Raw genomic sequence first — 27,631 nt, forward strand, 5'->3', positions numbered from 1 at the left:
GATCTTCTGGTGATTCAAGTGGGGAGTTTGAGAAGGATGATTACACACTAACCCTCATTCCGATTCATTCTCAAGAAGTCAAGAACATTTCAAACAAGATCTTTACAAGCTGACGAAGAAGAATCAGTCAAAGATTTGGAGGAAGAGAAAAGGGAGTAAAGTAGTGGTGGGATAGTAGTCACATTCGATCTTCTTCTACTTACACATCTTTACTTTTAATGAACACCAATATTTTACTATATGTATTCTAATAGGTTACGGGCGTTTAGTTTAGTTTGACCAAAGCAGCCTGTATTGTAGTGTTAGTTAAACTAAGTTAGTTTGTGTTGCCATGTTTTTGTCTTAATGTAATGTTCACCTAAGTTGCATTTTACACCTGAGCTAGGTTTTGTCTTGAAACATATGTTTTGGTCCATGAAAGACAAGAATGGATTATGGATAAAACCAAAACTAACAATAGCAAATAAGCGTACAAAGGGATATGACATTGACACAACAAAGTTTCATCATATGAACAAATAAAGATGTGAGCTAAGAATTTGGCAAGTAATCAGACAGATGTATTATAAGTTCATACAACATTACAAACTCATGAATCTGAACAATTAAAATCAAAGGTTGAATCAGTCTTTCTTGGCTTTGAATCTTGGCTCTCACGCAAAGAACCCGAAATTGCGAAAAAAAAAAATTCAAAGAATCTATTTTTTGTAAAGCTCTATGAAGAGTAGAAAGAAAGAGCACTTATCTCTCATTCTGATCGTCTTCTCTGATGCTGCTGAGTTGCAGTTAACCCCTCGAACAAGTCAAGAACCTCGGTCTCCAGCTCTTCAACTGTGATCTTGATGTAATTCTCCGGGTGCTTCCCGCTCTCTATATGGCTCCTGAACCGTCCAAGAAACGATCTGTAAGCCGGACTAAGCTTCTCCAATATCGAAATCTTCAGCTCTTCCCTCAGCTGAGAATCCGGAACCAACCATTGAGACTGAACCCTATGAACCTCCTCAAACAAAGCATTGAAAGACTTAAACCTCTCTCTCAACGCGCTCCTGGATACACCTGATGCAAAGCTTCCCTTTGTCCTTAACCCTTCATCTCTTAAACAATACAACACTTTGACCCAAGCGGCTCTTTGGTAATAAGTAGCGGCTTGCCTGAACTTACCCGTTAGCTTCCTCAAGTAAAGATCTCCGATCATTTCCCTCAGCTCCGCAGAGCCTTTGATCTTCTGGACAATGTAGTGCACATTGTTCATAACAAAGAGATGCGACAAAGCCGCATCTCTGTAGTACTTAGACTTCCCTTCGAGATTGAATTGCAAAATCAGTATGATCCAGATCAGATGCAGAGCTAACGGACCTTTGTTCTCAACCTCGGAGAAGTCCATCTCCGGCGCGTTTGTATCCGTAGCGTTCCTCGACGGTTTAGACATGATGAGATCAACTAACGTTGGTCTGTACTCAGAGATCAAACTAATGTAGTTCATTACATACCTAGTCAACGGATGTATAGTCCCTCCAGGGACAGGAACCCTCGACGGCTCACGCAAGACAGCGTTTTCGAATTCCGACAGTATCCCTCTCGCAGCTTCCGCCAACCTCGAGAGTATCTCCGCCGCCTGAACCCTAATCGAGTCCGAAGACTTCAGATCGAACACCGACTCTATATCCGGCAAAAGCTCGATCAACGCGTCGTGGAGATCAAGGATCTTGAACAACTTCTCCGGCGATCTCCGGCTGATGCTTATCGCCTCGGCGAAGTTGAAGAGCTGGATCGCCGGACCTTTGACCGTCTCCATGAAGCAAGCCTCGTGGATGTTAACAGCCCCGACGCTCTCGAACACGTGCTCGCAGAGAAGCTTCTCGCTCGCGAAGACAACTCTCACGCAGACCTTCGCCGCGCGGATCCAGCGGCGGATCTTCTGCTCGAGCGCCTCCCAGTTGAGCCTCTGCACGTCTCCGATGCTCAGCTTCTCGATCCCCAGCCGCCGGAAGGAGGAGTCCACGGCGGATTTGCGCACGCTGCCGTAGACTTGAATGCACTCCCGGAGGTACCCGGCGGAGACCATACGCCGAGCGATCCAGCTCAGGTACACCACCGCGTCGATAGGGATCAGCTCGATCTCGCGTATGCTGCTGGTGGATCTACTGTAGCTTCCCCGCCCGGTTGGTAACCGGACCGTAGCTGAACCGGAGCTGGAGCTAGACCCGGTTCGTTTGAGAAGATCCGTTTCCTCTTCTTGATCATCTTCTTCGTTGTTGTTGTTACTCGCGTCTTCGTCAACCTCAAGGTGAGAAGAAGAGGAGGAAGAGGACATTAGAGAGTCCGAGTTGATGGGAGAGCTGTGCGAGACGAGGATGTTGCGGAACTCGTCCTCGAGGCGAGCCATGGCGATCTGGATCGCTGAGCTGGCTCGGGACTCGAGCTCGCCGGGGGAGGAAACGTGCCGTTGGATTTCGTCGACGGCGTGGAGGTAAAGCTTCACTTCCTGCGGATCGGTGAAGATCATCTTCTCTCTGGCTTCTTCCGACGCCGTGGCGTCCCATTTCATGATGACTTTCTCGGCGGAGTCGAAGCCGGAGACGGAACAGTCGTCTCCGTCGCTGCCGTGAGCTTGCTCCTGAGGTTCCATGGTTTCATACGAGAATACAAACAAAAAGTGGAGAGAGAGAGAGAGAGAGCAAACAGTAGAGAACTTAAAAAGATGCTTTTTGGTTAGTTAATTAATGCAGAACACCATCCGGGTTTTAACTTGTATGCTTTTTAACAGCTCTTAACCGTCATGCGAGGCGCCTTTTTAAAGTTGATGGAAACACTTTAGATTGATACACCACATTTTTGCAGGTTAAAAACTTTAAAATGTTAACTTGACACTCACTATTAGGTCTCGACATTCGGGTTTTGAGTTCGGTAGATTCTTATTAGATTTTTTTTTTTATTTTGATAGAATATATAGGCTCATATATTTTAGATCGGTCCTCCTAATCAATTTTGTGTAAATTTGGTTCTAATATTTTATACATGTAAATTTCTATAAATAATGGGTGTTGTGTTCTATTCGATTTTTTATTTTTATTTTACCAACGCTGAATTTACTCGAAAATGTATAAATAAATACAATATATCAGAAATAACTAAAATTATATATTGTATAAATTTAAAATTAGACACTAGAGTTTTATACTATCTAAAATATCATAAAATTGAAATTACCTAATAATTTTTATTATAAATATATAGAAATTTAAAGGTTTAAACACGGACATTCAATTTTTCATTTGAGTTTGAATCCGTTTTTATATCTTTTGGACATAGAGATTTTAGATTTATTTAGATAAGTTTTGGTCCGGTTTAAATCAGTTTTTTAAGTCTTGGTTTGGGTTTTCAGATCAGAATAGAGTGCCCAGGACGATTCACTATTTATCATAAGTCCTTTTCAAATTAAAATAATGCAAGTTCTACTATAGTTTTTTAATCTGGTTAAACAGAAAGAAATATGTTTTTTTTAATAATCAGAATCATGTGAATTAAGTCAACTATTCGACTGCAACAATGGGCCGACATTCACGTGCTTGCACCCGATTTCCCACGCATTATGGCTTTTAAAAAGATTCACGATGATAAAACAAATTATAACTCAAGACAACAAAAGAAAAAGCCCAACTCTTCTTTTTCTTCTTCTAGGTTTTAAACGTTAATACTTAATATATTAATTAGGTGGATTATCCACCGTGGATATAAAATTTATACAAACAATTATCATTCCTAACTCTATGCTTTCTTTTAATGTTGAGTCATATACAGTACCTATAATTTCTGGTAAATAAAATTAAGTGAACTGCATGATTTAGTTTCCTTAAATTACCGTGGGGAAACATTATCAATTATCATTTGTTATTGATATGGGACAGTCGAGAAACATGAAGTCAATAATACAAAGAAAATATAATAATGTTGCACGAGTGGTGCTGTGCTGGATTGAGCCAGTGCGAGAATTACTGGAGTTTTTTTAATCTAAATTTTAGTTTTAAAAGCGAATAGATTACAATCCGATGACGATTTCGATAAAAATGCATTTTTCATTAATTAAAAAGCCACTCGTATGTCATTAATATGAATGTGAACAGCTCACTTTATGCAAAACATTTATTGGGTAAGCAAATGTCATTAGATGTATCGATTATATAACTCTAGAAAAATAGTATACATTTTGATTTGATGTTTGGATATTCACTAAATCCAGAAGTATTTGTCCCGGTTCAATGTGCATAGATTTATAGTTAGTGCCACTTAACTTATTATAGTATTGCATGATTTGCATCTAACCTATTAGAATTTAATAAAATAATTATAGTAACCCAATAGTATAATTTATTCGTGCTCATATTATTTTTTTGTTCGTAGCTAGAGTATGAGTAATTAATAATCAAATGCAGGGATGGGTATTTTGTTGTCTATAAATCCTGGCAATAATTAAATTATTCATAGGGGGAAGAAGAAGAAGAAGAAGAAAAACCGATAATAATTTCACGATCCGTTAATCTCCAGCTGTGCTTAGCTGTCATACAATTTCAATATTTGCTTCACGTACGTATGTATACACAAACACGTGATATAGGCATATTATTGGACGACAAAACATGGTATTGAACGTAAATTTGTGAATTTCTTTGATAGTTAAATCGCTAATGACGTTTTTTGTGCGTGTGCTAAGGTGTGTGTCTCTAATACCAAAGTTTACAGCATGCACGTTTGTAACTTGAGACTAACCCTGAGCATTTAGACCCCAAACCGAATAGAAATCAAGCTGATATTCATAAATATTCGAACAGTTCTTATATTTTTGGAACCGCACAATAGAACTAGTATTAGATTTATTACTGAATCGTTATTTGTGACTTTCTGTGATTATAATAAAATCGCAATTGTGATTTGTGTGTATGTGTGTGCTAATGTGAAGACGGCGAGTTTCCCTCAAGAGAAGAAACAATAACAAGAGATGATGAAGGTTTGACAAAACGGCTTACTCATGAACAGAGTAACGAAGACTGGAAAATGGAGCTTTGCAAGAAGATATGAGAACTAGATTCATAACAGAGTTTTCAAGAAGAAATTACAAATATTCTACGCTAATGCTTTTCACTAGCATTCATTGTATACTTTAACTTCTACCTTTTGAGTACTAGCTGTTTACAATGCTTACTATCATCTCTTTAGCTATCTATCAATCATATAAGTTATAACCTATGATTATTTAACTCGCTCTCTTACCTTTAAGCATCAATATATAATAAACACAACTCTTAATTAGGGCTTCTCGTGCGGGTTCCTTTCTTAGCCATTGACCTTACATATGCACTTGCATCTTGCCAAATCAGTATTCACACCATTAGGACCAGCACACAAACCGTCTTTTTGACTGCTCCAAAGCAAAGGCAGCTTATTTGTGATTTCCTCAAAATAGTTTTTTTTAGGGTAAACATTTCCTCAAATAGTTGTTGCTTTAGTGTGGTCTTTAAAGTAGGCTATGCGCAACCTTGATTCGATTTACATCAACATGGTTAACATGTTAACATCTTCCACATCTCTAAGACCAAAGTTTGCAAGTGGTAGTAAAAATGCGAAACAATCTATTATGCCCAAAACGTTAAAAGAAACCTTTGTATTCACCTCAACTGATATTTGAATCATATACAAATTTAAAAAGGGAAAAATCATAATTAATACAAAAATGGTGAATCTGCACGAAATCTAACGGTTGGAACTCATCGAATCTCAAAAGTAAAAGTGAAGCTAAGTTTCTATGGTGATGAAGTCGTCGCTAGAATCTTCCATCGTTATTAGTTCGTCCACGACTTCAGCCATACTCGGCCGCCGATCTGGATCTTCTCCGGTGCACCTCACACCAATCCGTAAAACATTCTCTATCTCCTCCGACGACGTTTCATCCTCAGCAGCGGCGGCTACGACCGTATGATGAAGCAGATCCATCCACACACCTTGTTCCAAGGCGGAGCCAATCCACTCCACCACATTAGTCCCGCCGGCTCTATTCAATCCAGAGTATTGCGACGGAAACTTCCCCGTCAAGATCTCTAACACCACAACTCCGAAACTAAACACATCAGACTTCGCAGAGACGGTTTCATCGGGAGAGTTATAGGCTACTAGAGATTGAACTTGATCGTCGAGGTTAATCAGTCTTTGTAGACCGAACTCGGAGATGAGTGGCTCGTCCTCGTCCGCGAGAAATATATTACTCGACTTTAGGTTTCCGTGAGGTAAGCTTAGAAACCCTAACTCCTTGTGGAGGTAACACATCCCTCTCGCGATTCCTAGGATGATTTTAAACCGTGAAGGCCAATCTAACCGAGAAGCCTCACCGTGATCGCCGTGTAACCGGTGAAGCAGACTTAATTTCGGGACGTATTCAAACACAAGCAGTTTCTCGTCTTGTCGGAAATGGTAAGCAAGAGGTGTTAATACATTCTTGTGTCGCAAGCTACCTAAGTTTTTAATCTCCTTGTCGAACACGTCTAAACTCACTTGATTCATCACCGTCACACGCTTCACCACCACCGTGACACCACCGCTCTCGATCACTGCCTTGTACGCAGATCCCACACTTCCGCTGCTGGTAGGCCGGCTGCCACCGCCGCCGGAGTTTCCGAGAACGTGAGCCTCCGCTTTCATCAAGTCTGATATACCGAAAACACCCTTTTCTTTGTTCACCATCACCAAATCCGCCGTCTCCGTCCCCTTCAGACCTGTTGATTTATCACTCAGCTCGCCGGATTGACTGCTCTTACTCTGCCTCGAGCCACCAGTTCTTGATCCGTCAACTATTACCTGTCAAACGACATCAAGAAGTTGTTCTTTATAAGTTAAAAACTCTCTTTTAACACCGGATCCATTTTAGGCATAACCAGATGAAACATTCGTCTTAGTCCCCAAAATTTAAATGGATATTATACAAAATTGATTAATAAAAATATATTTTGATCATTTACTATACAGTTCGTATAGGTTTCAAGCCCCATAAATCTCAGAGCCGACTCTGGTGAAGTGAAGAAAGTGATAGAGGACTAACCTGGATTTGTTGGTCGTCATTGCTGTCTTGTTCAGAGGCACGACGTGTCCTCTTCCTCCTCTTTCTCCTCTTTTTCTTCTTCTTGAAGAACAAGGAGATGATGGTAACCACTAAAAGGAACCCTAGTGTACCAAATGCTATATAGTATTTGGTCTTATACGCATCTTTCATTGTCCCGTCTATTAAAATCGATGCAGTCGCATCTTTTGGCTGCGTGCATGTAGTTGCTAGCTTCTCACCGCAGAGGCCAGGATTCCCCGCGAAAATCTTCACGTCGAATTTCGACAAACCGGATGGTATTCCACCGGTTAGTCTGTTGTTTGAGAAATCAACATCAACTAAACTCGGTTGGGTGAAGTTCGGTATATTCCCAATGAACTGATTGTTTTCGAGGTGTAACGTTATTAGATTAGGCAACTTAGTGGCCAACGAGAGAGGAATGAGACCAGAGAACTCGTTGTTTGAGAGCCAAACTTTCTTCAGAGAAACCATTGTTGAGAAATAGTTGGAAGGGATGTTACCAGAGAACCGGTTACCTGATAAATAAATAGATTTCAGACCGGTTAACCGGTTAAATTCGGGTATGTCACCGGAGAAGGAGTTGTTCATTATGCTTAAGGTGCGTAACGCTGGTAAGTCCATTAAGGAGGCAACGTCGATGGTTCCTGAGAGACCCATCTGTTCGAGCCGTAGGCCAAAGACTGAGTTTTTGTTGCAAAGTATTCCGACCCATAGTTGTTGCACTCCTCCACAAGGGTCTGAATCTGGTGTCCAAGAATCGAGAGGCGTGGCGTAGGTTAATGACTGCTTGAACTTCAACAATGATTCTGATTCAGTTATTGAATTTGCGGGAAGTGCTGTTAGGAATATTAGTAGGAACGGCCATATTAGCCAGGCCATGGCCATTTACTCTTGTTTTCAAGAACCTTGTGTTTTTTTTTTTGTTTCTAATTTTCTTTGTTACTGTCTTGTTTCTCGCTCTGTCTCTGTTTTCTTTGGCGTTGGTGATCCATTGGATGAGAGATAGTCAGGAGCTTATGGCGAGAATATTCGTTGAAAGAGTCAAGATTGAGAAACGGTGAAGCTATTATTAATTGTTGCTAATTTGAGTCGAAGCCCAAACTGGAGTAGAATTACTTCTTTTTTTTTAATTGTGGGAAGGAAGCGTTCACTAATGCAGTTTTACACAATGTAATTGATAAATTTTTGGACAAATGTAATATGTATCATTAGTTATATAAATTAACTAGGTAGAGACCCGCGCCTTGCGCGGGATGATATCACTCTTGAGATTAAAGTATAATTTTAACATATATAGACTATTTGTAGAATATAGTTTGTGGATTTTTTATGTAATAAAAAAAAATTCTTAATCAAAACTTCATAATTTTCGTAATAAATAATTTTTCTCTGATAATGCGCATGTATTTTTACATTGAGATCCAGTAGTAAAACACTTGGTATATATAGATTGTAATATATATTGTAATAATTTTAGAATAGCATGCAGACTATACTTTTCTTATTCTTTAATATCCTGAAATCAAAAGCTGTTGCAGATTGATAAATTCTTTCTTTACGGTGAAATCAATTATTATACAATTTTTACAAAAAAAGGTTTTTCAATTTCCTTTCCTTTCCTTTCCTTTCTCTCCAAATTATTGATTCTTTACCTAAATCGACCAACTCTTCTTTCCGTGAAACTATGAAGTAATTGAGCATCCCGACATCGATTGATGGGTTAGTTCGATTAAATCTTGATCTCAATGGCTGAGTCTTCTATACGATTGTCTTCTGCGCGAGGTGAGGCGATGGACTCATCTATCTCTTCTTTGAAAAGGTAGCTACTTTTTGTATTTTGGTTACATCTGCAATAATTAACGATACTTGCTATTCGCATATCCACTCCGTAGCTATTCTATACAAAAACGGTGTATTATTAATGATATCATCTATTTCTCTGAATCATGACTGCGTTTGGACTATAAAATATATACAGCACATCTCCAACATAAGTAGGGCGGGAAGAAACCAAATAGAAAAACAACAAACTCCCGAAAAAGATAATACTCTACTCTGAAAGCCTTCCATAACACTTTCAGCGACATCCAAACTTAAAATTATTCTTATCTTCTCCACTGTCTTAAAAACTTCTCAATTTGGAACACTTTCAATTCTCAACAATAGAATACGTCAGACACAGTTTGTAAAACAGTGTGAATATATAGCTAATCACAGTATTCAGTTTCGAAGAAGCATGTATGATTAAATGGTACCTCATTCTGAATGCTTGAATTTCTGGAATTTCAGGTTCAAACAACAGTTTCGATAACCCTTCGTAGCTACTCACGTGATTTAAATGTCTGCACATAAAATACATATAATTCCGATCTCAAAATATAGTAATGAGTGATATATAAATAAGACAAAGACATATCATACCTATAGAGTATCACCCTCCTGCAGCACACGATTGAACTTCTCAACCAGTTCTCTTTTCACGGTTCGATGCAATCTTGTCTCCCTAGTAAGACAAATATACAACGATAAGTAACTCTTATAATTACGCAGCAGAGATTAATAAACATAAACATTTTTTATATTGAACTTACTCTAGCATCGACAAAGACCATTTCGATAGTCTCACCACCCGCAGCCGAATACTGTTTCCAAAGGCGGATTATTTTGACTTGCACCTTCCACATGTTCTTGAAAGGCTTCAACTGAGAGACAAAGTTCATCGCAGCCATAGTGAATAAATGAGTATGTTTAGGATTGAGTGTGTGACTAAATGGTCGGAATAACGTTCTCTTATATAGGGGTAGTAGCCATTCATTACAGAATATTTACACGATTTTGCTTGTCAATCACTTATTCAAAAAATACACTAATTTAGGTGTCTCATATTTATGTCTTGGTTTAATATAAAAATGACTGACTTGAAAATAGGTAAGAGATTGCCATTTTTGGTAAGACTATTTAAGAGATTGCCAAGTTTGTGTATATACGCTTTACGAATGATTTTATTCCATAACGTCATGTAATTATAACTTTCCTAAATCTAAAGATGGCAAGAAGGAATGTATTAAACACACGCACATAGTCTATATACATTTTTAAATCAAACACTAATTTAGGCGTTTCACATCTATGTCTCCTTTAATATATACGTGATTGACTTGAAAATAGGTAAGACTATATAAAAGATTGCCAAGTTTGTGTATATACGCTTTACGAATGATTTTATTCCATTAAGTCATTTAATTATAACTTTCCTAAATCTAAAGATGGAAATTATAAATTTCCTAAATGTCAATAGTTTCTACTAATTCAGTATTAGCGGATACGTCAATAATTCCTACTAAATTACTAATTCAGTATTAGCATATACTCATTTTAATAATAAACCAAAAATTTAACTCGGTCTCGTTATCCAACCAATGACTTCGTTCTATTTGATATCATGGTTATCTGGTTTGTGGACTCGAAATAACAAAAGATTAATGATATATCATGGTCATTACATAAAATTTTGAATTTTAAAAAAATTTGTTGGCTATATCCATGATTTTTATTATGAACATATTTGTAGACTATATGGTATGATATACTATAGAACCTACAAAAATTTTGTAGACTATTGTTCATGTGTTGGGGTAATAGGTTCTTTTGGTAAATATAATGTATGATTACATTATATAATTTGGTAGGTTCTATAGTATATTATACCATATAGTTACATTGTGCTAATATCTTCAGCAAGGTACGTTTTCTATTGTATTGCAGGCAAACCACAATTTAATTCTTATAGAAAGTGATAATTACGACCCAATCGAGTAAACCATTTCTATTTGGCTCTTTCGGTAGACATATAAGGAATTATAACATATCTCTTATAATAATACGTCAAATGTGGGTCTTCTATGGGAGTGGCATATAGTGTAAATAGTCTAGTAAAGCAAGGAGAATTAATTAGTTAGGCTGAGAATGATTCTAAGGCTGCCACTTCAGCATGGCATGCCTGTAAATATGTTACACTTTAAAGGTTACTCCTTTAAAATGTTTCTCTGTTAATAATAAAGGGATGGCAAAACATTTACATCGAATTTTATAAGTAAAACTGTGAGACCGTCCTAAATAAATGATAACAAAAACATATACACGTAGAATTATTGGCTGAAGACACGAGTGCTATTTAAATTAGTAACTCCTAAAGATTCTAAAAGCATCAGCAATGGTAGGCATATCTTTTTGCCCTAGCATGAACCATATCTTTTTCTCCATAACCCTGTTCAATAGATGTAAAAAAGAAACGTTGTTCAATAATTTGCAATTCTTAACTTTCAGGCTGAAATGTTTATTGGGCTCTGAGAAAACGATATAAATGTAAGGCAGGTGGCTGCATTCTCCAAAAGAGTCTTGCAGGTTGGTAACATGAATATATGACTCGTCAAGATCATCTTATAACATGAACACATAAAGAGTGATGGCATTAGCACACTGGTATTGGAAATTTGTATGTTTTCTCTTAAATTTACTCTTATATACTTGACTAGGTTGTGCTACAGCAGCCACCACGTTACGCCTGTGGATACCTTTTCCTTCTGTCTGAGGTGCTAATTTAAAAGCAAGGTCCCCCTCTATGGTAAGCATTTTTGTTGTTTTCACTCGTTTTTTTTTTGGTTGTAAACCTTGTTGTTTTCATTCTTTAAAACAAAATATATTGTACATTCAATTTAATCACTTGAGACTCGAAATCATTGATCAAAATAGCCTTATACGGGTATATATATATTCCCAAATGTTGTAAATATATATATATATACCCAATAAGTATATCATCAATTTTGAGTATATTTTACATACAAAGATTGATATCGATACTTCCCCTTCTTATAGTGATGGGCATCATGATAGGTGTGCGAGAAAAAATTGGTATAGTGGTAAGTGGGTAGTTAGTTAAATCATCTTAGATCTTTACTTGAGTGATATGATTAAGACATGCTTAGATCAGATGTAAGCTTAAAATCCTACTTAATTGGGGGCATAAGTGAATCTATATATCTTAGGGGGTGTTAGTGGGAGCTACATTTATAATGATTGTTAGAATTTTAAAAGTCTATAGTTATTGGCTAATGGATTCTAACATTCTTATAAAATCAAGTGTTATTGGTTTGATGATTCTTTAATAACATATAGAATCCATTGTTATTCAAAAAGTTTGGATTTTAAAAATTCATAATTCTATCAAAATCTAGTGTTATTGGGACTTTGATTCTTAACATTTTAACTCACAAAACAAAACTTTCAAAATATTTCATATATACTCAAGATTCTCAAAATCATTGTAGTAAAATAGTTTCATAGACTTTTTAAATATGAAAAACTCATTAGAATTTTTTATAAGTTTAACAAATCTTTTGATTCTTAAAATCAACCAACTCTACCTAAATCCATCTCCCACTAACCCCCACTTATTAAAATAGAAGTACTAATATAAACTCTCCATTAAAACAACCACTTATTTACAAGTCAATGCCAATGAAGTAATTAATAAAAATTTTTTTAACATTTGTCTTTCCTAATTTATATTTCACTGCAAAAGTTACTTCATCTTAACTTTCAGTATCTATTGTTTTTTTTTATCAATTCATTGAATTTAGTCAAATAAACTTATATAAACTCGACATATATTTATATATAATTGATTTAGAATGTGGACAGGTGTTTCATTATTTAATAAACATGAAAAATGTGGTAATGTTAAACTTAAAATAACTAATTAACTTACATAACGTAAAATAAAAAAATTAAACCGATTTAGGTATCCATTTACTAAATTTTGAACATAATATTTTTAAAGTTATGTAGTTATATATCTTATTATTTATTAGTAATAAGTATAAAATAAAAAATAAAAGTTACATAAAATAATCATTTATATATAATATATAGTAGAAATTAGTCCTTTAATATATTATTGACAGTATATTTTCATATATGTATAAGTTCACTGAAAATCAAATACGGTAAATTTATATGATGATAAATGATGATACAATTGACTGTAAAAAATAAAATATAGTTACTCAATGTAATAGATAAAATTATAATGTTTAAAATATCATATTAAATAATTATGTTGTACATGTAAATTATAAAAATATATTATACAAGTTATACAAAACAAAATTTTACTTATTTAAAATAAAAACAAATATCCGTGCAGTCGCGCGGGTAAGATTCTAGTTTCTTATTAAAGCTTAAGAACATTTCCAAATCCATAAAATGTATTAGGTTAAATCAGTATAAAACCCAGTAGACTATCACGATTTTAAACTGAATAGATACTCATATTCATACGTCGTGAAAATATTAATCTACAATATATCAGTCAATAATTACAACTACTCGTAAAGAAAAATAAACGAAATGCATATATATTTCAACAACTATGTACTACTCCGTTAAGTCCTTATAGACAAATACTTTAAGAAAACGATAAGTTATATTAGTTGTAAAAAAGCTTATTATAACGAAGCTTTATGCATTTCTTTTACAAGAAGAGAAAACAAAAGTAGATTAGTTGCACAATTGTCGTGCACTTAGATGAACAACACGTCAACACCAGCCCAACTGGCCTGTCTCTGCTTTAATTTTGGACTCTAGTTTTAATATAATCTACAAATTTTTATTAAATAACTTTGTAAGCTTTTTAGTAATAATATATTTAAATCTCAAAACAACAAAATAATATTGCTAAAAGTACTATACTTTAGAATATTGACTAATATCTCTATATGGCGCTACTTCAAAAAAAAGATAGCATAACTGGACTTAATCATATCCTCACAATAAAAAATAATTACAATGATTAGGAAGTTGAAGTAATTAGTATTCCAAAAATTCGGTTGCTTGTCTGTTTCATGTAATGCATGTATATATGCCTAAGCATATATGTGCGAGTGTCATTTCCTTTCTTAAGATCTTCAATAAAACTCTTGCAACAGAAGATATATTTTTTAAAAAAATTTAGGCCTATATGATGGCTACATAAGTATATAAGTAAGTACATGACATTGGACGGTTATCTAATGTCTGATCATTAGCAGTACTATCTTACTATTTGGTTTATTTTGCCACAAATAAGTATATGTTACGACCAATTATAAGAAGTGTTTGAATTCGTTAAATGATTAACTTACCGTCCACAACCTTTTTGTTCGACAAAGACAGACGGTAAGGTACTAAGGTTCTCTCCACCCAATTTCTCAGAAATACCAAACTGACTAACTTTAATTTTTTTATATGCATTTTAACTGATTAAGATGACTGTATTTTGTCAAAAGAAAAGAACATATTGCCTTGTGTGTGTGGTTGCATCCGTCCGAAAAATGTTATACTCCCTCTATTTATAAAAGATATATTTTTTTGTTTAACACATACATATTAAAAAAACTTCAAATTTTGATAATAAATAATTATTTTGTTATTTTCTGTAATTTTAAACTTATAATATTATAATAAGTACAGCTATATTTTCTTAATTTATAATTTACTATAATTAAATAATAAAACTGCATATAAAATATAAAACATCTATCTCTTTTAAAGAAACAAAATTTTATCTAATTTTTAATCTTTTAGAAATAGAGGAAGTTTAATAATTTTATTTTATTTTATTTTGCTTCAGTACGGTCATCTCTTTGTGTATATGATTAGGATTCTTCATTCGTTTTATGGTTATGGTTTTGAAATATGTTACTCAAAAAGAGTCAATAGTTCATTGGTATAGTATACATGAAGGACAAAAAAATTAGCATTATCGGGTAATATTCAACAAAACTGTGGACAAGCTGTAATCGTTATCTAAAACACATCAATCTTTGTCCGATCATCAGATCACAACACGCAATAAGATGTTGCCTACACATCTAAACATACACGTATACGTATATATCTACAATCTACAAATTTATTATATGTATTATTTTTAACTCTGTAGTACACATAAAACAAATAAAACTTATTTAATAACCATCTATGTCTGTTATCAAGTATTTTCAAATTTTGATTTATGAAGAGTGGCATCAATGTAGACAAAATAAAATGTCATAAGTAAGAAAGTAATAGACATATATTGCAAAAGCTTTGTCATGTTAATGATCTAGATTAATAAGTATGGTATCAAATATTTATTGTTAGTGATTTTTTTGTATTGTTGGTCCAAAATTTAAATGCTTTGTACACATGGTTCATATATTAAGTTACTGAGTTGACGTCAAAAAAAAAAATTAAGTTACTGAGTTATTAGAAATTCCAATTTACTAAAAATGAGCATGTTATATACAAGATTATATACATTCATGCCATCAATAGAACTTTTTTAATACACTAACTAATATATTACATGAAGATAATCAATCACTTTGTCAAATTTTATTTATAAATGGAATTATGTAGGAATTCTACTTAAATAAATATCAAAATCCGATTATAGTTAAGAAAAAACAATGGGCAAAGGAGATGCTAGTTTTGCCATTTATGTCCTCATCTCTCTTAGCTGTTATGCATCAATCGGTGGGTCATGCATCTATACGTTCTCTTTCTCTCCTTTCTCTACCTCACTCAATATATATACACGAATCTTCCTCGTTATTTCCTCCCAAGAACATCTCAAACAGTTTTATTCTTCATTCAATATTTTGAGACCCCCACACACACACACTCATATAATCATATATCCTCATAAACCCTAAACCCTACCTAGTTTCAGCAACTATATTGTTCCAAATCCAAGAAAAAGGGTTAGATTCTTTATCAATGGCCAAAGTTGGGAAGCTGACAAAGCTCAAGTCAGCGATAAAGAAATGGCCTTCATTCGCCAAGAACCACCACCACTCATCCTCCTCAGCCGCCGTCTCCGATGAGCTCTCAGAGGACAACAATCTCCATGTTGTTTATGTTGGTCAGACTCGAAGACCTTACATGCTTAGACCGGACATCATCTCTCACCCCCTCTTTCAAGAACTGGTGGATCGGTCTTCTAGATCTGCAGAACAAGAACGTGAGATTGTTGTAGCTTGTGAAGTTGTGTTATTCGAGCACTTGTTGTGGATGCTTAAGAGTGGTCAAGAAGGAGGATCCGTTGAAGAATTGGCAGAGTTCTATACTTGTTGACATCGATTTATCAAATTTTACGCATTTATTTCGTATAATACATATGTACTTTCTATGGTGTTATTGTTGCTGCTGCTGATTTGTATTTTTGACTCGATCCGGTGTGTGACCAAAACGTGATCTCGTAAACCATATCATTTGCTTCTGTTTTTTTTTTCCTCGAGCAATTTTATGATAATGATGAGCATATGTAGCTTCTTACTTTGTTTCCACCAACAAAGAATTCTCTTCCTTTAACAATCATCTTTATATTTTCTTCTAAATGTAATAGACAGGCCTAGGTAGACAGCTAAATGAATCTGATCATTTCATAGAATTTTATTTTATGGTTGGCTTTGTTTCTATATTTTATTGTGGCGGTTTTGTAACTTTTGCTTCAATTTGTTTTTGTAACGGAATCTTTCTCATGAGTCATGCGTGAGTCTCATGACACAATAAAAAAGGACTTCAGTGATGCTCGAATTTGCTTGTAACTAATACATATTTTTTTGGAACAAATATTGATTGAATATGATGATGACAATACTAATTAATTAAATTATATATTCTTTATTTATCAAAAACAATTATTAGCAATGATTTATATCATTGATTTATAAAGTTCAAAACAATCTTACAGAACATTTTTTTTTCACTATGATTATTTAAAATACAATTTGTGTGCATTTAACGTTAGTTAGTACAACTCCTTTATTTATAATCCGTCAAAATTCCACATATAATCAGAGACACGGTCCTGTGTGTATCATATGTATGGTGTTCATTTCAAATAATTTTTTCTTATAAAACATAAACTAATTAATATGCAATCTTGTAATGTTAATTGGAAATAATACTGGTCGCTCTCATGACGGGTGGTGACCTGGTCCCAAGTTCATGACCCTACTCTCCTCTCTAGTTGCAGATATTATACATTTGTCTTTAATGTTTCTGGACTTGATTTCAGCCATATAAGAGGCAGTGGCGGAGGCAACTAGTTAGGGGAAGAGCTCGGCATGATTATTTGGTATTTGACTTGTACTAGTAGTTGCTTCGTATTCATCTTGAATATTTAAATATTTGGTTTTGTGAAATCAAATAACAAGTCATCAAGTGTTATTACTTGGAAGTCTAAGTCAAGTATCAAATATTGTTTTTAACTTTTATACTTAATTTGCTATTTGTTGCATTTTTTGTTGCTCATCACTAAAAGTGATTTATTACCCTTTAGAAAAATGTTTATAACTCACTAAAAATACTTATTACTCTCGTTAATATACTTGTTTCACATATTTTCAATTCAAATTATAAATATCATCCTTTGTCCATCCCCTTTTGATTGTATTGGAGGAAAAAAGAAACATGCAGAAGACTAAGACGTATCCATAAACTATGTTCAAATAACCAAAAAAACATTCAAAACAGTGACATAACAACCAATAAAAAATGATGAATGTAAGTAAAGTAAGCATACATTGAATGTTAGTGCATGCAAGTTAAAGATATATTGCTGATCAAAAAAGAATGCAGGGGGGATTTGATAATTGTTAAAAATTTCAAGTGACCTTACGGTATTGGGCAACACAAACAGATGAACTTCTATTAAGGATCAATGATAGAGCTGGAGAAACATGACACCGGTGAGTTCTCTCTCCCGGGTTCAAGCTCAACCCGTCTGGGAACTGCATAAAGAAATCGACATGATGATGGGAGACATGAGAACTGACGAATTTTCACAAGGAGTATGAAACTGAGACCTTATGAGGTCGTTCTGGAGAAGATCATATGCGTTTGTTAAAGAGGTAACCGAAGAATTCACAAACAGAGGTTCGATAATTTGAAGTAGAGGAGATGGAAAGAGAAAGCGAGAGAGATCACTGTGTACACTTTAAGGTCGGTTTAATATACACAAACCGAAAACTAAACAACTAATTTTTGGTTAAGTTTGATTTAATCACTGATCAGCAGTGACAATTTTAATTTACAAGTAAGGAGGAATTTTGACCCGAACTGAACCAAATTTTCAGTTTTAATTTAGGTTTGGTTTAGATCGATTCTGTTTTTTTTAAATGATTAATCTATTCAATAATTTATTAGTTAAAAAAAACATTAACAAATTTTGAATCAAATCGGTTGAAATTTTAAACAAAAAAAGAATAAATTGAAATAATTAGATTTATTTAACCGAATTAATTAAACTATTCTAAATTTTAACTAAACTAAACCAAAATTTAATGGAAAACAAAAACATCAATTAAATTCTAGAAAACTCTGACCGAACTAACTGAACCAGTTTTATGTGGTACTAGAATTTTGAACGAACCAAATTAAACAAACTACTCAACCCAAATTAACCGAACGAACCGAATCTGCAAGCCTAATTACAAGCTACTACCACGATCATTTTGATAATTTACGAAGGGTAAGACCGAGGGGCAAAATAGACTTTACAGAAACTAGGGTTTTGGTTGATATATTAACTGTCTCCCTCGCGGCTCGATAGTTTCCTCGCCTCTGATTGACACTGCTCAAGCTTATCTCGGCGAAGAAGAAGAAGAAGAGAGAAACAGAATGGCGACTCAAGGATCCGCACAGAAGGAGGCTGACATCAAGATGATGTGTGCTGCTGAGGTTCACCTCGGAACCAAGAACTGCAACTACCAAATGGAGCGTTACGTCTTCAAGAGACGCAACGACGGTATAACTTCTCGTCTTTTTTGAATGTATAGACATGATTTAGAGCATTGAGATTCTGTATGTTTATGTGCCGCCGCCACGGATCTAACAGTAGCCATGTCTGTCATCATTTCGTGTATTAATAGGTCTAGATAACAACGAAAGTACTGTTTTTTATGTATGTTCTTGTGAGTCTACTTAAATTGTGTGTTCTGTTCTTTAGTCAGTTTGTTGTCTGAACGCTTTGGCTTATATTTGAGTCTGTTTAGGTTGCAAATGTCTTTTTTTTTTGTTGCTAATCTTATTGAGTAAAGATATTACTTCGTTTTCAGTATGTATTCTTTGTTTTTGCTCTCTTTAATTTGAAGTTTTTGTTTTTCCTTCACAGGTATTTACATCTTTAACCTTGGCAAAACATGGGAGAAGCTGCAGATGGCTGCACGAGTTATCGTTGCTATTGAGAACCCACAAGACATCATTGTTCAGTCAGCTAGACCTTATGGTCAGAGAGCTGTCTTGAAGTTCGCTCAGTACACTGGAGCCAATGCCATTGCTGGAAGACACACTCCTGGTACCTTCACTAATCAGATGCAGACCTCATTCAGTGAGCCAAGGTTGTTGATTCTTACTGATCCACGTACCGACCACCAGGTAAGCTCAAAATGAGTCTTTTTTTTCCTACTTCAACTGATGATTTTGTCTTTAACTTTGGATCTTTCTGTTATGTTGCAGCCCATCAAGGAAGGTGCTTTGGGAAACATTCCAATCATTGCGTTCTGTGACACTGACTCTCCCATGAGGTTTGTTGACATTGGTATCCCCGCCAACAACAAGGGAAAGCACAGCATTGGTTGTCTCTTCTGGCTTCTTGCTCGCATGGTCCTTCAGATGCGTGGAACCATTCGCCCTGCTCAGAAGTGGGATGTCATGGTAAGAGGACGAACATCATTTTTACATAGATGTCTAATTTAATTTCTTCTGTTCCTGTTTGATGTGTGACTTCTTTATATGTTTTTCTGTACAGGTCGACCTGTTCTTCTACAGGGAGCCCGAGGAGGCTAAGCCAGAGGATGAGGATGAAGTTGCCCCTCAGGCAGAGTTTGGACTACCTGCTCCTGAGTACGGAGGAGACCAATGGACCACTGCTGCGATCCCCGATGCTGCATGGCCAGGAGAAGCCCAGGCGCCAATCTCTGCTGCTCCTGCTGCTGCCTCTTGGAATGATTCCACCGGTGAGTTTTCAACAGATTAAAATAGGATCTCTAGATATGTCTTAATCTACAATCTTGATTTTAACGGGTTTGTTCTTTGGGTTGTCTTTTGTTTTGCAGTGGCTCCAGCAGCAGAAGGTGGATGGGACGCGGCTGTGCCACCCACAACTGCAGCTGCTGGTTGGGAGTAAAGTTGATGATGATACTACCCTTTACAATGTGTTTTTTTTTTTGTTGCTGTTGGAAATTGAAGAGTTACCGAATCACAGCTCTCTCTGTCTCTTTCAATCCTCTCTTTAGGACAAGACATTTAGGGTATTTCTGTTTTGCACTTTTTGTTTTGAATGGAATTTCTACTATATTTATCTCGTACGTTTTGTTATAAATATAGTTTTGAGCTTCTGGTTCCTTGCAACAATTCTGATCATTTGAATTTGAAACTTGTGAATCCCACAAAATGCAAAACAAATGGTACTTCCTGGTCAGGAAGATTACCTTATCATAGACGCGTCCCCAAAGAGTTCTTATGCTCAAGAATATAAACAGTGAAAACCACCGTCTGTTTCTTTGTCGATTCTCAAAAACTATTCCGGGTGTTAATCACTAGTTTCATGTCCTCCAACTGTGTGATGGTAGACAGAGAGTTACAAGCTGCTTTTCCATTCCTCTGGATCAGCCGTGGAAGATTGAAACTATGCTTTGGGGATTAGAAATGAGGTCATCTATAAAGGCGTGCATAGCAAGCTATAGCACCAGAAGGTTAATGTTCCTTCCTCTGCCCTAACTGAGGTTACAAGTTTAGATCATATGTTCCTCAAAGGTGATATGGACAAGCTAGAAAAATTTAAGCTATTTTACATTGACAAGGGAGAAGAATCACAGTTACAAGAGTCATAACACACAAGCAAAACAATAATCTCATTTATACAAATACAAACACCAATGACTTCATGTCATTAGTACAAAAGAACCATTCAAGACCAAAGATCCAAGACATCATCTCCCTCAAAGACACTGCTTCCTCCCTCCATAAACGGCATCTGGAAGAAACACTCCGTCTCTTTCTCAAAAGCAAGAAGCTCTTCCGAAAGCAAAGCATTCACGTCACCTTCACCATCACAACCCTTCTGTCTCTTCCCCTCCTTCTCGCCGCCCTTGATGGCATCTTCAAGCCACTGTGTATCTACCTGAATCGTGTCCCCCTCCCACAGGCTACTAGCCACTGCAACCTCTTGCTTCTCCTCTATCTTAACCTGAGGCTGCGGTGAAGAAGAAGAAGAAGCTTTACGTTTTCTTGAAGGTGATTCGTTAGGGAAGTTGAGCTTAGCTTTGGCTCCACGGATCCTCTTAGCTTCAAGGTCATAAGCTCTCGCAGCATCTTCAGCAGTGTTGAACGTCCCCAGCCAAACTCGAACGCCTTTGATCGGGTCTCGAATCTCAGCCGCCCATCTTCCCCATGGCCTTCTCCTGATTCCTCTGTACTCACTACTCTTCTTCTTCTTCCTTCGATCTTCTTGTGGAGGAGAAGAGCGGCGGAGAGGAGCGGCAGGCTTGGCCGTTGAGAATCCGTAGATATCCTCGTTCTCCGACTCGAACTCGTCGAAGTCTCCCTCGAAGTCGTCGAGCGTCAAGTCAACGACGTCGTTGTCGCGTCTCCAGGTAGACTTAGAGGATCTGCTGGATCGCGACGGCGTTATGTAATCGGCAATAACTGCACCTCCGCACATTTTGAACGATGGGTGTTGTGTACAGTAACTTTCAGAAGTTTTTGGTTTTAAGGTGTAAATTTCTATGAAGGTGGTTTATGTGTTGATTACAATTTTGCTTCGTATAACTCTTTTTATATGCGAAATGAACTTGCGTCTAGGACACGACACAATTGGCCAAGTGGACAATTTTTACCAAATTTATGTTTTGTCCTTCCTTGCGTAGAGGTCCTTTTAAAACTTTTAAATATTTTTACAAGTTGGCCACTGTAAATCTAATAATGATCTGCATTTATATGAGCTTTATAATCGGATTATTTAAATTTAATATTCGATCTTATCTTTTAATCATATCTTACATTAAGTAGCTCAACTATACGATTCCTTAAATTCATTCAAAACTTGTATATTTTGATTGCCGCTGTGATTTCTATCTACAAGTTTTATGAATCAATGTAATATGTAAATATATTCCTTCTTGATTTTTTTTAATATTTGGAATGAATTTTGCCTAATATCATGTGGCCAAGCATATTATGATACTCTACGAGTTTTTTTTTTTGTAACTTCACTCTACGAGTTTTCTATTTGAGTTCTAAAACATTTTTTATATTGTCGATTTTTTTAAAGAATCCTATTGTAAAGTTTCGAAAGATAGCACAATATTTGCAACTGTAACGAACCAAAAATGTAGTTCTTTAAAAAAAAAAAAAGTTTACATTTTATAAATCTAAGACATTTTTTTCTGTGGTCAGCCTAAGACAGTATACATATTGGTTTGGCGTGCTTTGCTTATTCACCTCTCAAGAGGTCGACATGGTTGGTAAAAAGAAAGGTCGACATGGGTTTTGGACTTTTTGTCAATGTTTATAGGAGTTATTTGAGATTATTTAAACCTTTGTGGAATAACTTTTATGAAACATATAACAGTTGTTAATTACAACTTGATATATATGTAACACATAAAAAGCAATCAATTATAGTGTAATACAACTTGTTCGCCTAGCTATAGGGGTATATGCCGTTGATAGCAATGTAATTTAATTTTGAAACCAGAAGTAGTCTCTATAATACTGACTAATTGACCCACGGTTTTCTCCACTAATCAATTTTCAAATCTAAATTAATCTATCAACCTTGCTTTGAATCTTTTCATCAAAATAATTTTTATAACAGATGTATATATGGGTGTATTATATTACTGTATTGTTGAGTGGTTAATCAAAGACTAATGGAGATATTTGATCGGTTATATAGCATCATCATTAACTAGTTTTTTTTTAATAACCAAGTAAATTAGAATGTGGTAAGTATATCTAGCAAATCAGGGAAACAATATCGCGAAACTTATATTAAGAAAATATTATCTTCGGATTTTATGGAATCATCCCATTAAAAGTTTAATTATTGAGACGTGCATTTAATACCACAATTAACATTGATGATGAGGAAGCATTAATTCATTATTTACGTAAAAACAATATATATGGAGACCGGAGAAGCTTCTTTGTAATACTGTTTTTCAATAAACATAAATCGTGACACTGTTTCTCAAAGAACACTGGTGATCTCAGTATGGAGAACGGAGAAGCTTCATTGACCACTTGCTTGCCTTTCAAGGAACAAAAGCCCATGCAAAAACCTAACTTGGCGGTGAAGCAACGAAATGGGAGAAAACAACAAAACCCTAAAACCACCAAAGGTCGACAGAGGATAGAGATCAAGGAGATCCAAGAAGAGAACCGAAGGCAAGTGACGTTTTCCAAACGCCGAACCGGACTTTTCAAAAAAGCAGCCGAACTAAGCGTCCTCTGCGGCGCACAGATTGGTATCATAACGTTTTCACGTTGCGAAAGGATCTACGCGTTTGGTAACGTGAACACACTCATCGAAAGTTACTTGCGTAAAACTCCGGTGATGCTAAGGTCTTATTACGGCGGTGATGTGGCAGCCGGAGTGGATGGAGATGGTCCGATGTGGTGGGAGAGGGCGGTGGAAAGCGTGCCGGAGGAAGAGATGGATGAGTACATGAAGGGGTTGAATGTTTTAAGGGAGAATTTGTGGACAAGGATCTGCGAGATGGGTGGTGATCCAACGGTCCAGATGAATGCTCAGATATGTCCAGATCTGATGGCTCCGGTTAACTGGAAACTGATGGATGAGAATCTGGCGGTTAGGAACGATCAAGGCCAAGCAGGTTATGATGGATATTAAGGCTTACAGGCGGTTCAGTTTATGTCTCAAAGCCATAGACAATGAAGAGTGCAAATGATCATTTTCCATTATCTTCTAAAATAGTAAAATTTTAGAGAAATTTAAAGTTCCACCATTTTGTTATTCTACGTGTGGTTTATATTAACAATTTGGTTGAGTTTCTTTTTATTGTGATCTTGAAATTAGTATGGAGTCTAAGCAGGTTCAAAGTAGAGGTTTTTTTTCCAAGTAGTATAATCTGAGAGTTATTTAGAAATTATGACACATATTAAAGAAAACCAAAGATTAATTAGTAGATTATAAGAGATAAAAGATGGAAACATATGATCATTTTAGAAAATGTTTACAATATCATCTATGAAAGAGTAATCAAAATTAAATTAATTTATGAATCAAAGTTCAGTTAAATTCAACTGCTGAACTGTTTTGCCAAATCACAAGTGCCTGATTAGACAATCATAGACAGAGATTGATCACACTTTAAAAGTCTCTCTACAGGTCATTGAGCTCAGCTTCAAGGGATCACACTGCTTTCTTCATCACAAAACTCGTCCATGAAGCTTTTATGGAACTCTGTAAAACGGTTCACTATCGCCTTCTTAAACGCCTGGAACATGGCACTTCAGATGCACAATCTGGTGCTGTCTATGCAGCCTCTACAGCTTCAATAGCCTTTCTAGGAAGATTAATCCAAGGAAAAGAGATACATAGCTCCTTCAGCTTTGTTACATGTTACACCTTCCAAGTTGTTAAGACACTAGTGTTCACATTCATTGTTCAAGCTTATGAACATATACACAAAGAGACTAAAAACATTGTACCCTAAGGTTAATGTAATCTCTTGACTAACCTTTGCAAGTTTAGCCACTTAAGAGAGAATACCACCTCTTTCTACCATGTATGAGTCATAAGAGTCGTCTCCAGGCTGATCAAATATTTAAAAGACTGATTATTAGTCCTTTATTCAGGTGCAAGAAGTTAGCGAAAACCGGTTAAGAGAGTACCTTGGGTGGGCTCATGAAAAGGCTAGTAAGAACTTGACCAGAGATGTTAGAACAAAGATTCACAGAACCTACTTTGTAATTGTTCTCTAAAATCAGAAGTGAAACTAGTAACCTCTCCATGAAACCTCCTCTCTTCCCGCATTCTCCATAGTAACCTTTAGAGACTGATTGGAACGAGACCAAGGCGATATCTTTTTCTCCATATCCCAAAGACCGAGCCACTTTCTTGAAAGAATGAAAATTTCTTGTCACGGACGTAAACATATTCTTGGTAAACCTCGTCAGCTAAAAGAACCAAACCTTCTTTCTTGCAAAACTCAACAATGCCACGCTGGTTTTCTACTGGAAGAACCTTGAACCAGAACACAAAAGCTGAAAAACATCACAGGAGATTGTTACTTCTCAGTCTTAAGTCTTGAAAAGCTGTTTCTTACCTGACCAGTGGGGTTGCCAGGGTTTCTGACAACCAAGGCTTTTACAGTAATGCCCTTAGAGCTAGCTTCCTCTAGTTACTTCTTAAGTTCAGATATCTCCAGTCCCCATCCTATTGCTTCATCAAGATAGTATGGAACCTAAGCGAACAATGATAGTCAAAAGAAAAATGGTCCCAATAAGATTGTTCCATAATGCTTAAATGAACATACCAGAGATCCACCGTGGAGGGAAACTGAAGCAGAGTACAATGGATACTGAGGCAAACTTATGTTTACTTGCTTTTGTAAGCAAGATGGGTTCGATATGGGAAGAATTAGCTCCAAGATTCAAGAATCGTCTTGAACAAGGTAAAGTCAGGTGCTGTGGTTTCTCTGATAGCGGTTAGCCAAAGGCTTCAGAGTCGTGAACAAAAGGTTTTAACTGAAAATTTACATCTTCTTTAGTTTTTTAAAATGTTCTAAAAGAAAATTGTAGCTGATTTTGCAGTGTTATGAACCCTATGCTGGTGCAGTATGTTCTCTACAAATAATAAATCCTTCATTCATTGTTCAACGGTTACTGTTTCTTGATAAGTACTACCTTGGTTGCCAAGATAAGTCTCCATGGGAGTTGGCACCTGGTGCAAAGATATGCGTGTCATGGGTTGTTTGATCCTTCAATACACTTATTTTCAAGTCATGAAAGGTACGTTTCCTTTTCTTCTTGTGTTTACAAAACAGTTTCATTGGATTTAACTCCAAGTTTAGCTTTCCATGCACGTTCACAGTATTTTTCCCAACTTTTTCTCAATTCTCACAAAATCTTATACACACATGCATAACAAGCTTTTAGTTATATGACACTCTTTGGCAAAGATGACTTGAAAAATAGACATTCAAATAGATTGAGAATTTGAAGGTTAGATAGAGTTCTTATTCTATCATATTTTTTTTCTCTAATTTTTAATGAAGATAACCATATTTAAGGAATTTTCTAGAAAAAAAAATCATAGTTAAAGCCTTTCTGGCTAGATCTACCCTCAAATGAATCCTAGTACAAACAATATTTTTGGTATTACATTCCAAACGAACTTATAGAGGGCTAATGAATCCTAGCCAAATCTAGTAACTGTAACAGTATCAAACTTATAGGATGGTTTCTTATGCTTCAATTACATTACAGCTTCTAGAAACAAGTTTAGATACACTGTTCTATACACACACAAAAGAGGACCGAAGAGAACAAAAAAAAAAGGATCTATGGTTCTCTTTCGGTGGTGCTCTGTTTCCTACTTCCTCCAACATCTTTGAGGGGATAGTTCCTGGTTCCAAAAAATACACAATCTTGGTGTCAATTGTACACATTCAAAAAGAGATATGTTTAAACATTGAAAACTGATTGGTGTGGTTTTGACTTTACTTGTTGTTTATAGGGTTAGAGCCCCTCCTTGGTATTCTCCGGAAGCTATCTTTTTCACCTCTTGGAGACTCTTCTTTTGTCTCCTTGTTTATCTGCAAATCTCTCACAGCTTTACCAGAAGCTATAGCCATGGAAGCTGGCGCCATCTGCTGACCCTCTACACTATTCTTGGTGCTACACAAAGCTACAAGTAGCATAATCAGAGCTGTTGAAGTTGACACCGATGTATGGAACATCTTCATCGTGAATACTCCTTTTTGATATGTTTTTATCTTGGAGATTTTAGGTTGTTCTGTTTCTGAGGCTGCAGCTGAGGAAACTTTTGGTTAGCTAACTATGTTTGAGTTAAAAAGAAAAGAGAGAGAGAGAGAGAGAGAGAGAGAGAGAGAGAGAGAGAGAGAGAGAGAGAGAGAGAGAGAGAGAGAGAGAGAGAGAGAGAGAGAGAGAGAGAGAGAGAGATTGAAACTCTTGTTGCTTTGTAGATTGTATTATTGTTTTTGGGATCTAATCACGTGATCTAGTTTGACTGTTGTGCCAATAATGTTTATTCTTCTACACTTGTATTTCAGATAGTGAGGATATCTTCTTTAATCTAATGATTTCAGATTAGTCCTCGCATACACACATGCAAACACATTCATTCACTGATGATTAGCCTTCACTGATTAACAGCTCATGTCTTTATAATAGTCATCAACTGCTTTGTTTTTCTTTGTATTTTAGTTACAAGCTTTGAATAGA

At 35.8% G+C, this 27,631-nt stretch overlaps 6 protein-coding genes across 6 annotated transcripts; 3 read left to right on the plus strand and 3 right to left on the minus strand.

Moving 5' to 3' along the window:
- Positions 1–464: 464 nt before the first annotated feature.
- LOC106353771 (exocyst complex component EXO70B1-like) lies at positions 465–2,758 on the minus strand. Its single transcript, XM_013793566.3, has one exon. The coding sequence runs from the start codon at positions 2,627–2,629 to the stop codon at positions 749–751; it is 1,881 nt and encodes a 626-aa protein (XP_013649020.2). The 5' UTR covers positions 2,630–2,758; the 3' UTR covers positions 465–748.
- Positions 2,759–3,122: 364 nt separating this feature from the next.
- On the minus strand, positions 3,123–14,373 carry LOC106357053 (pollen receptor-like kinase 3). The gene is made up of 2 exons (XM_013796738.3): positions 7,088–14,373; positions 3,123–6,846 (listed from the first exon to the last, which is right to left on the minus strand). The coding sequence occupies exons 1-2, from the start codon at positions 7,991–7,993 to the stop codon at positions 5,791–5,793; spliced, it is 1,962 nt and encodes a 653-aa protein (XP_013652192.1). The 5' UTR covers positions 7,994–14,373; the 3' UTR covers positions 3,123–5,790.
- Positions 14,374–15,623: 1,250 nt separating this feature from the next.
- On the plus strand, positions 15,624–16,468 carry LOC111199277 (auxin-responsive protein SAUR78-like). The gene has a single exon (XM_022689017.2). The coding sequence runs from the start codon at positions 15,911–15,913 to the stop codon at positions 16,265–16,267; it is 357 nt and encodes a 118-aa protein (XP_022544738.1). The 5' UTR covers positions 15,624–15,910; the 3' UTR covers positions 16,268–16,468.
- Positions 16,469–18,700: 2,232 nt separating this feature from the next.
- Positions 18,701–20,541, plus strand: LOC111202916 (40S ribosomal protein SA-like). Its single transcript, XM_022696121.1, has 5 exons — positions 18,701–18,944; positions 19,311–19,573; positions 19,655–19,852; positions 19,947–20,154; positions 20,254–20,541. The coding sequence occupies exons 1-5, from the start codon at positions 18,818–18,820 to the stop codon at positions 20,322–20,324; spliced, it is 867 nt and encodes a 288-aa protein (XP_022551842.1). The 5' UTR covers positions 18,701–18,817; the 3' UTR covers positions 20,325–20,541.
- A 433-nt stretch (positions 20,542–20,974) lies between these two features.
- LOC106357052 (ethylene-responsive transcription factor ERF073-like) lies at positions 20,975–21,945 on the minus strand. The gene has a single exon (XM_048735828.1). It carries the CDS (start codon positions 21,858–21,860, stop codon positions 21,108–21,110), a length of 753 nt encoding a protein of 250 aa, XP_048591785.1. The 5' UTR covers positions 21,861–21,945; the 3' UTR covers positions 20,975–21,107.
- Positions 21,946–22,077: 132 nt separating this feature from the next.
- Positions 22,078–26,366, plus strand: LOC106355840 (agamous-like MADS-box protein AGL61). Its single transcript, XM_048735829.1, has one exon. It carries the CDS (start codon positions 23,415–23,417, stop codon positions 24,051–24,053), a length of 639 nt encoding a protein of 212 aa, XP_048591786.1. The 5' UTR covers positions 22,078–23,414; the 3' UTR covers positions 24,054–26,366.
- Positions 26,367–27,631: the final 1,265 nt, after the last annotated feature.

Source organism: Brassica napus, chromosome A7 (genome assembly GCF_020379485.1).
Source record: "Brassica napus cultivar Da-Ae chromosome A7, Da-Ae, whole genome shotgun sequence".
NCBI lineage: Eukaryota > Viridiplantae > Streptophyta > Magnoliopsida > Brassicales > Brassicaceae > Brassica > Brassica napus.

Coding starts and splice junctions, on each gene's coding strand:
- LOC106353771 (XM_013793566.3), bottom strand. CDS start 2,629: ATGGAACCTCAGGAGCAAGCTCACGGCAGCGACGGAGACGACTGTTCC.
- LOC106357053 (XM_013796738.3), bottom strand. CDS start 7,993: ATGGCCATGGCCTGGCTAATATGGCCGTTCCTACTAATATTCCTAACA. Junction 6,847..7,087: donor ATGACGACCAACAAATCCAG/GTTAGTCCTCTA, acceptor GTCGTTTGACAG/GTAATAGTTGACGGATCAAG.
- LOC111199277 (XM_022689017.2), top strand. CDS start 15,911: ATGGCCAAAGTTGGGAAGCTGACAAAGCTCAAGTCAGCGATAAAGAAA.
- LOC111202916 (XM_022696121.1), top strand. CDS start 18,818: ATGGCGACTCAAGGATCCGCACAGAAGGAGGCTGACATCAAGATGATG. Junction 18,945..19,310: donor CTTCAAGAGACGCAACGACG/GTATAACTTCTC, acceptor TTTCCTTCACAG/GTATTTACATCTTTAACCTT. Junction 19,574..19,654: donor ATCCACGTACCGACCACCAG/GTAAGCTCAAAA, acceptor GTTATGTTGCAG/CCCATCAAGGAAGGTGCTTT.
- LOC106357052 (XM_048735828.1), bottom strand. CDS start 21,860: ATGTGCGGAGGTGCAGTTATTGCCGATTACATAACGCCGTCGCGATCC.
- LOC106355840 (XM_048735829.1), top strand. CDS start 23,415: ATGGAGAACGGAGAAGCTTCATTGACCACTTGCTTGCCTTTCAAGGAA.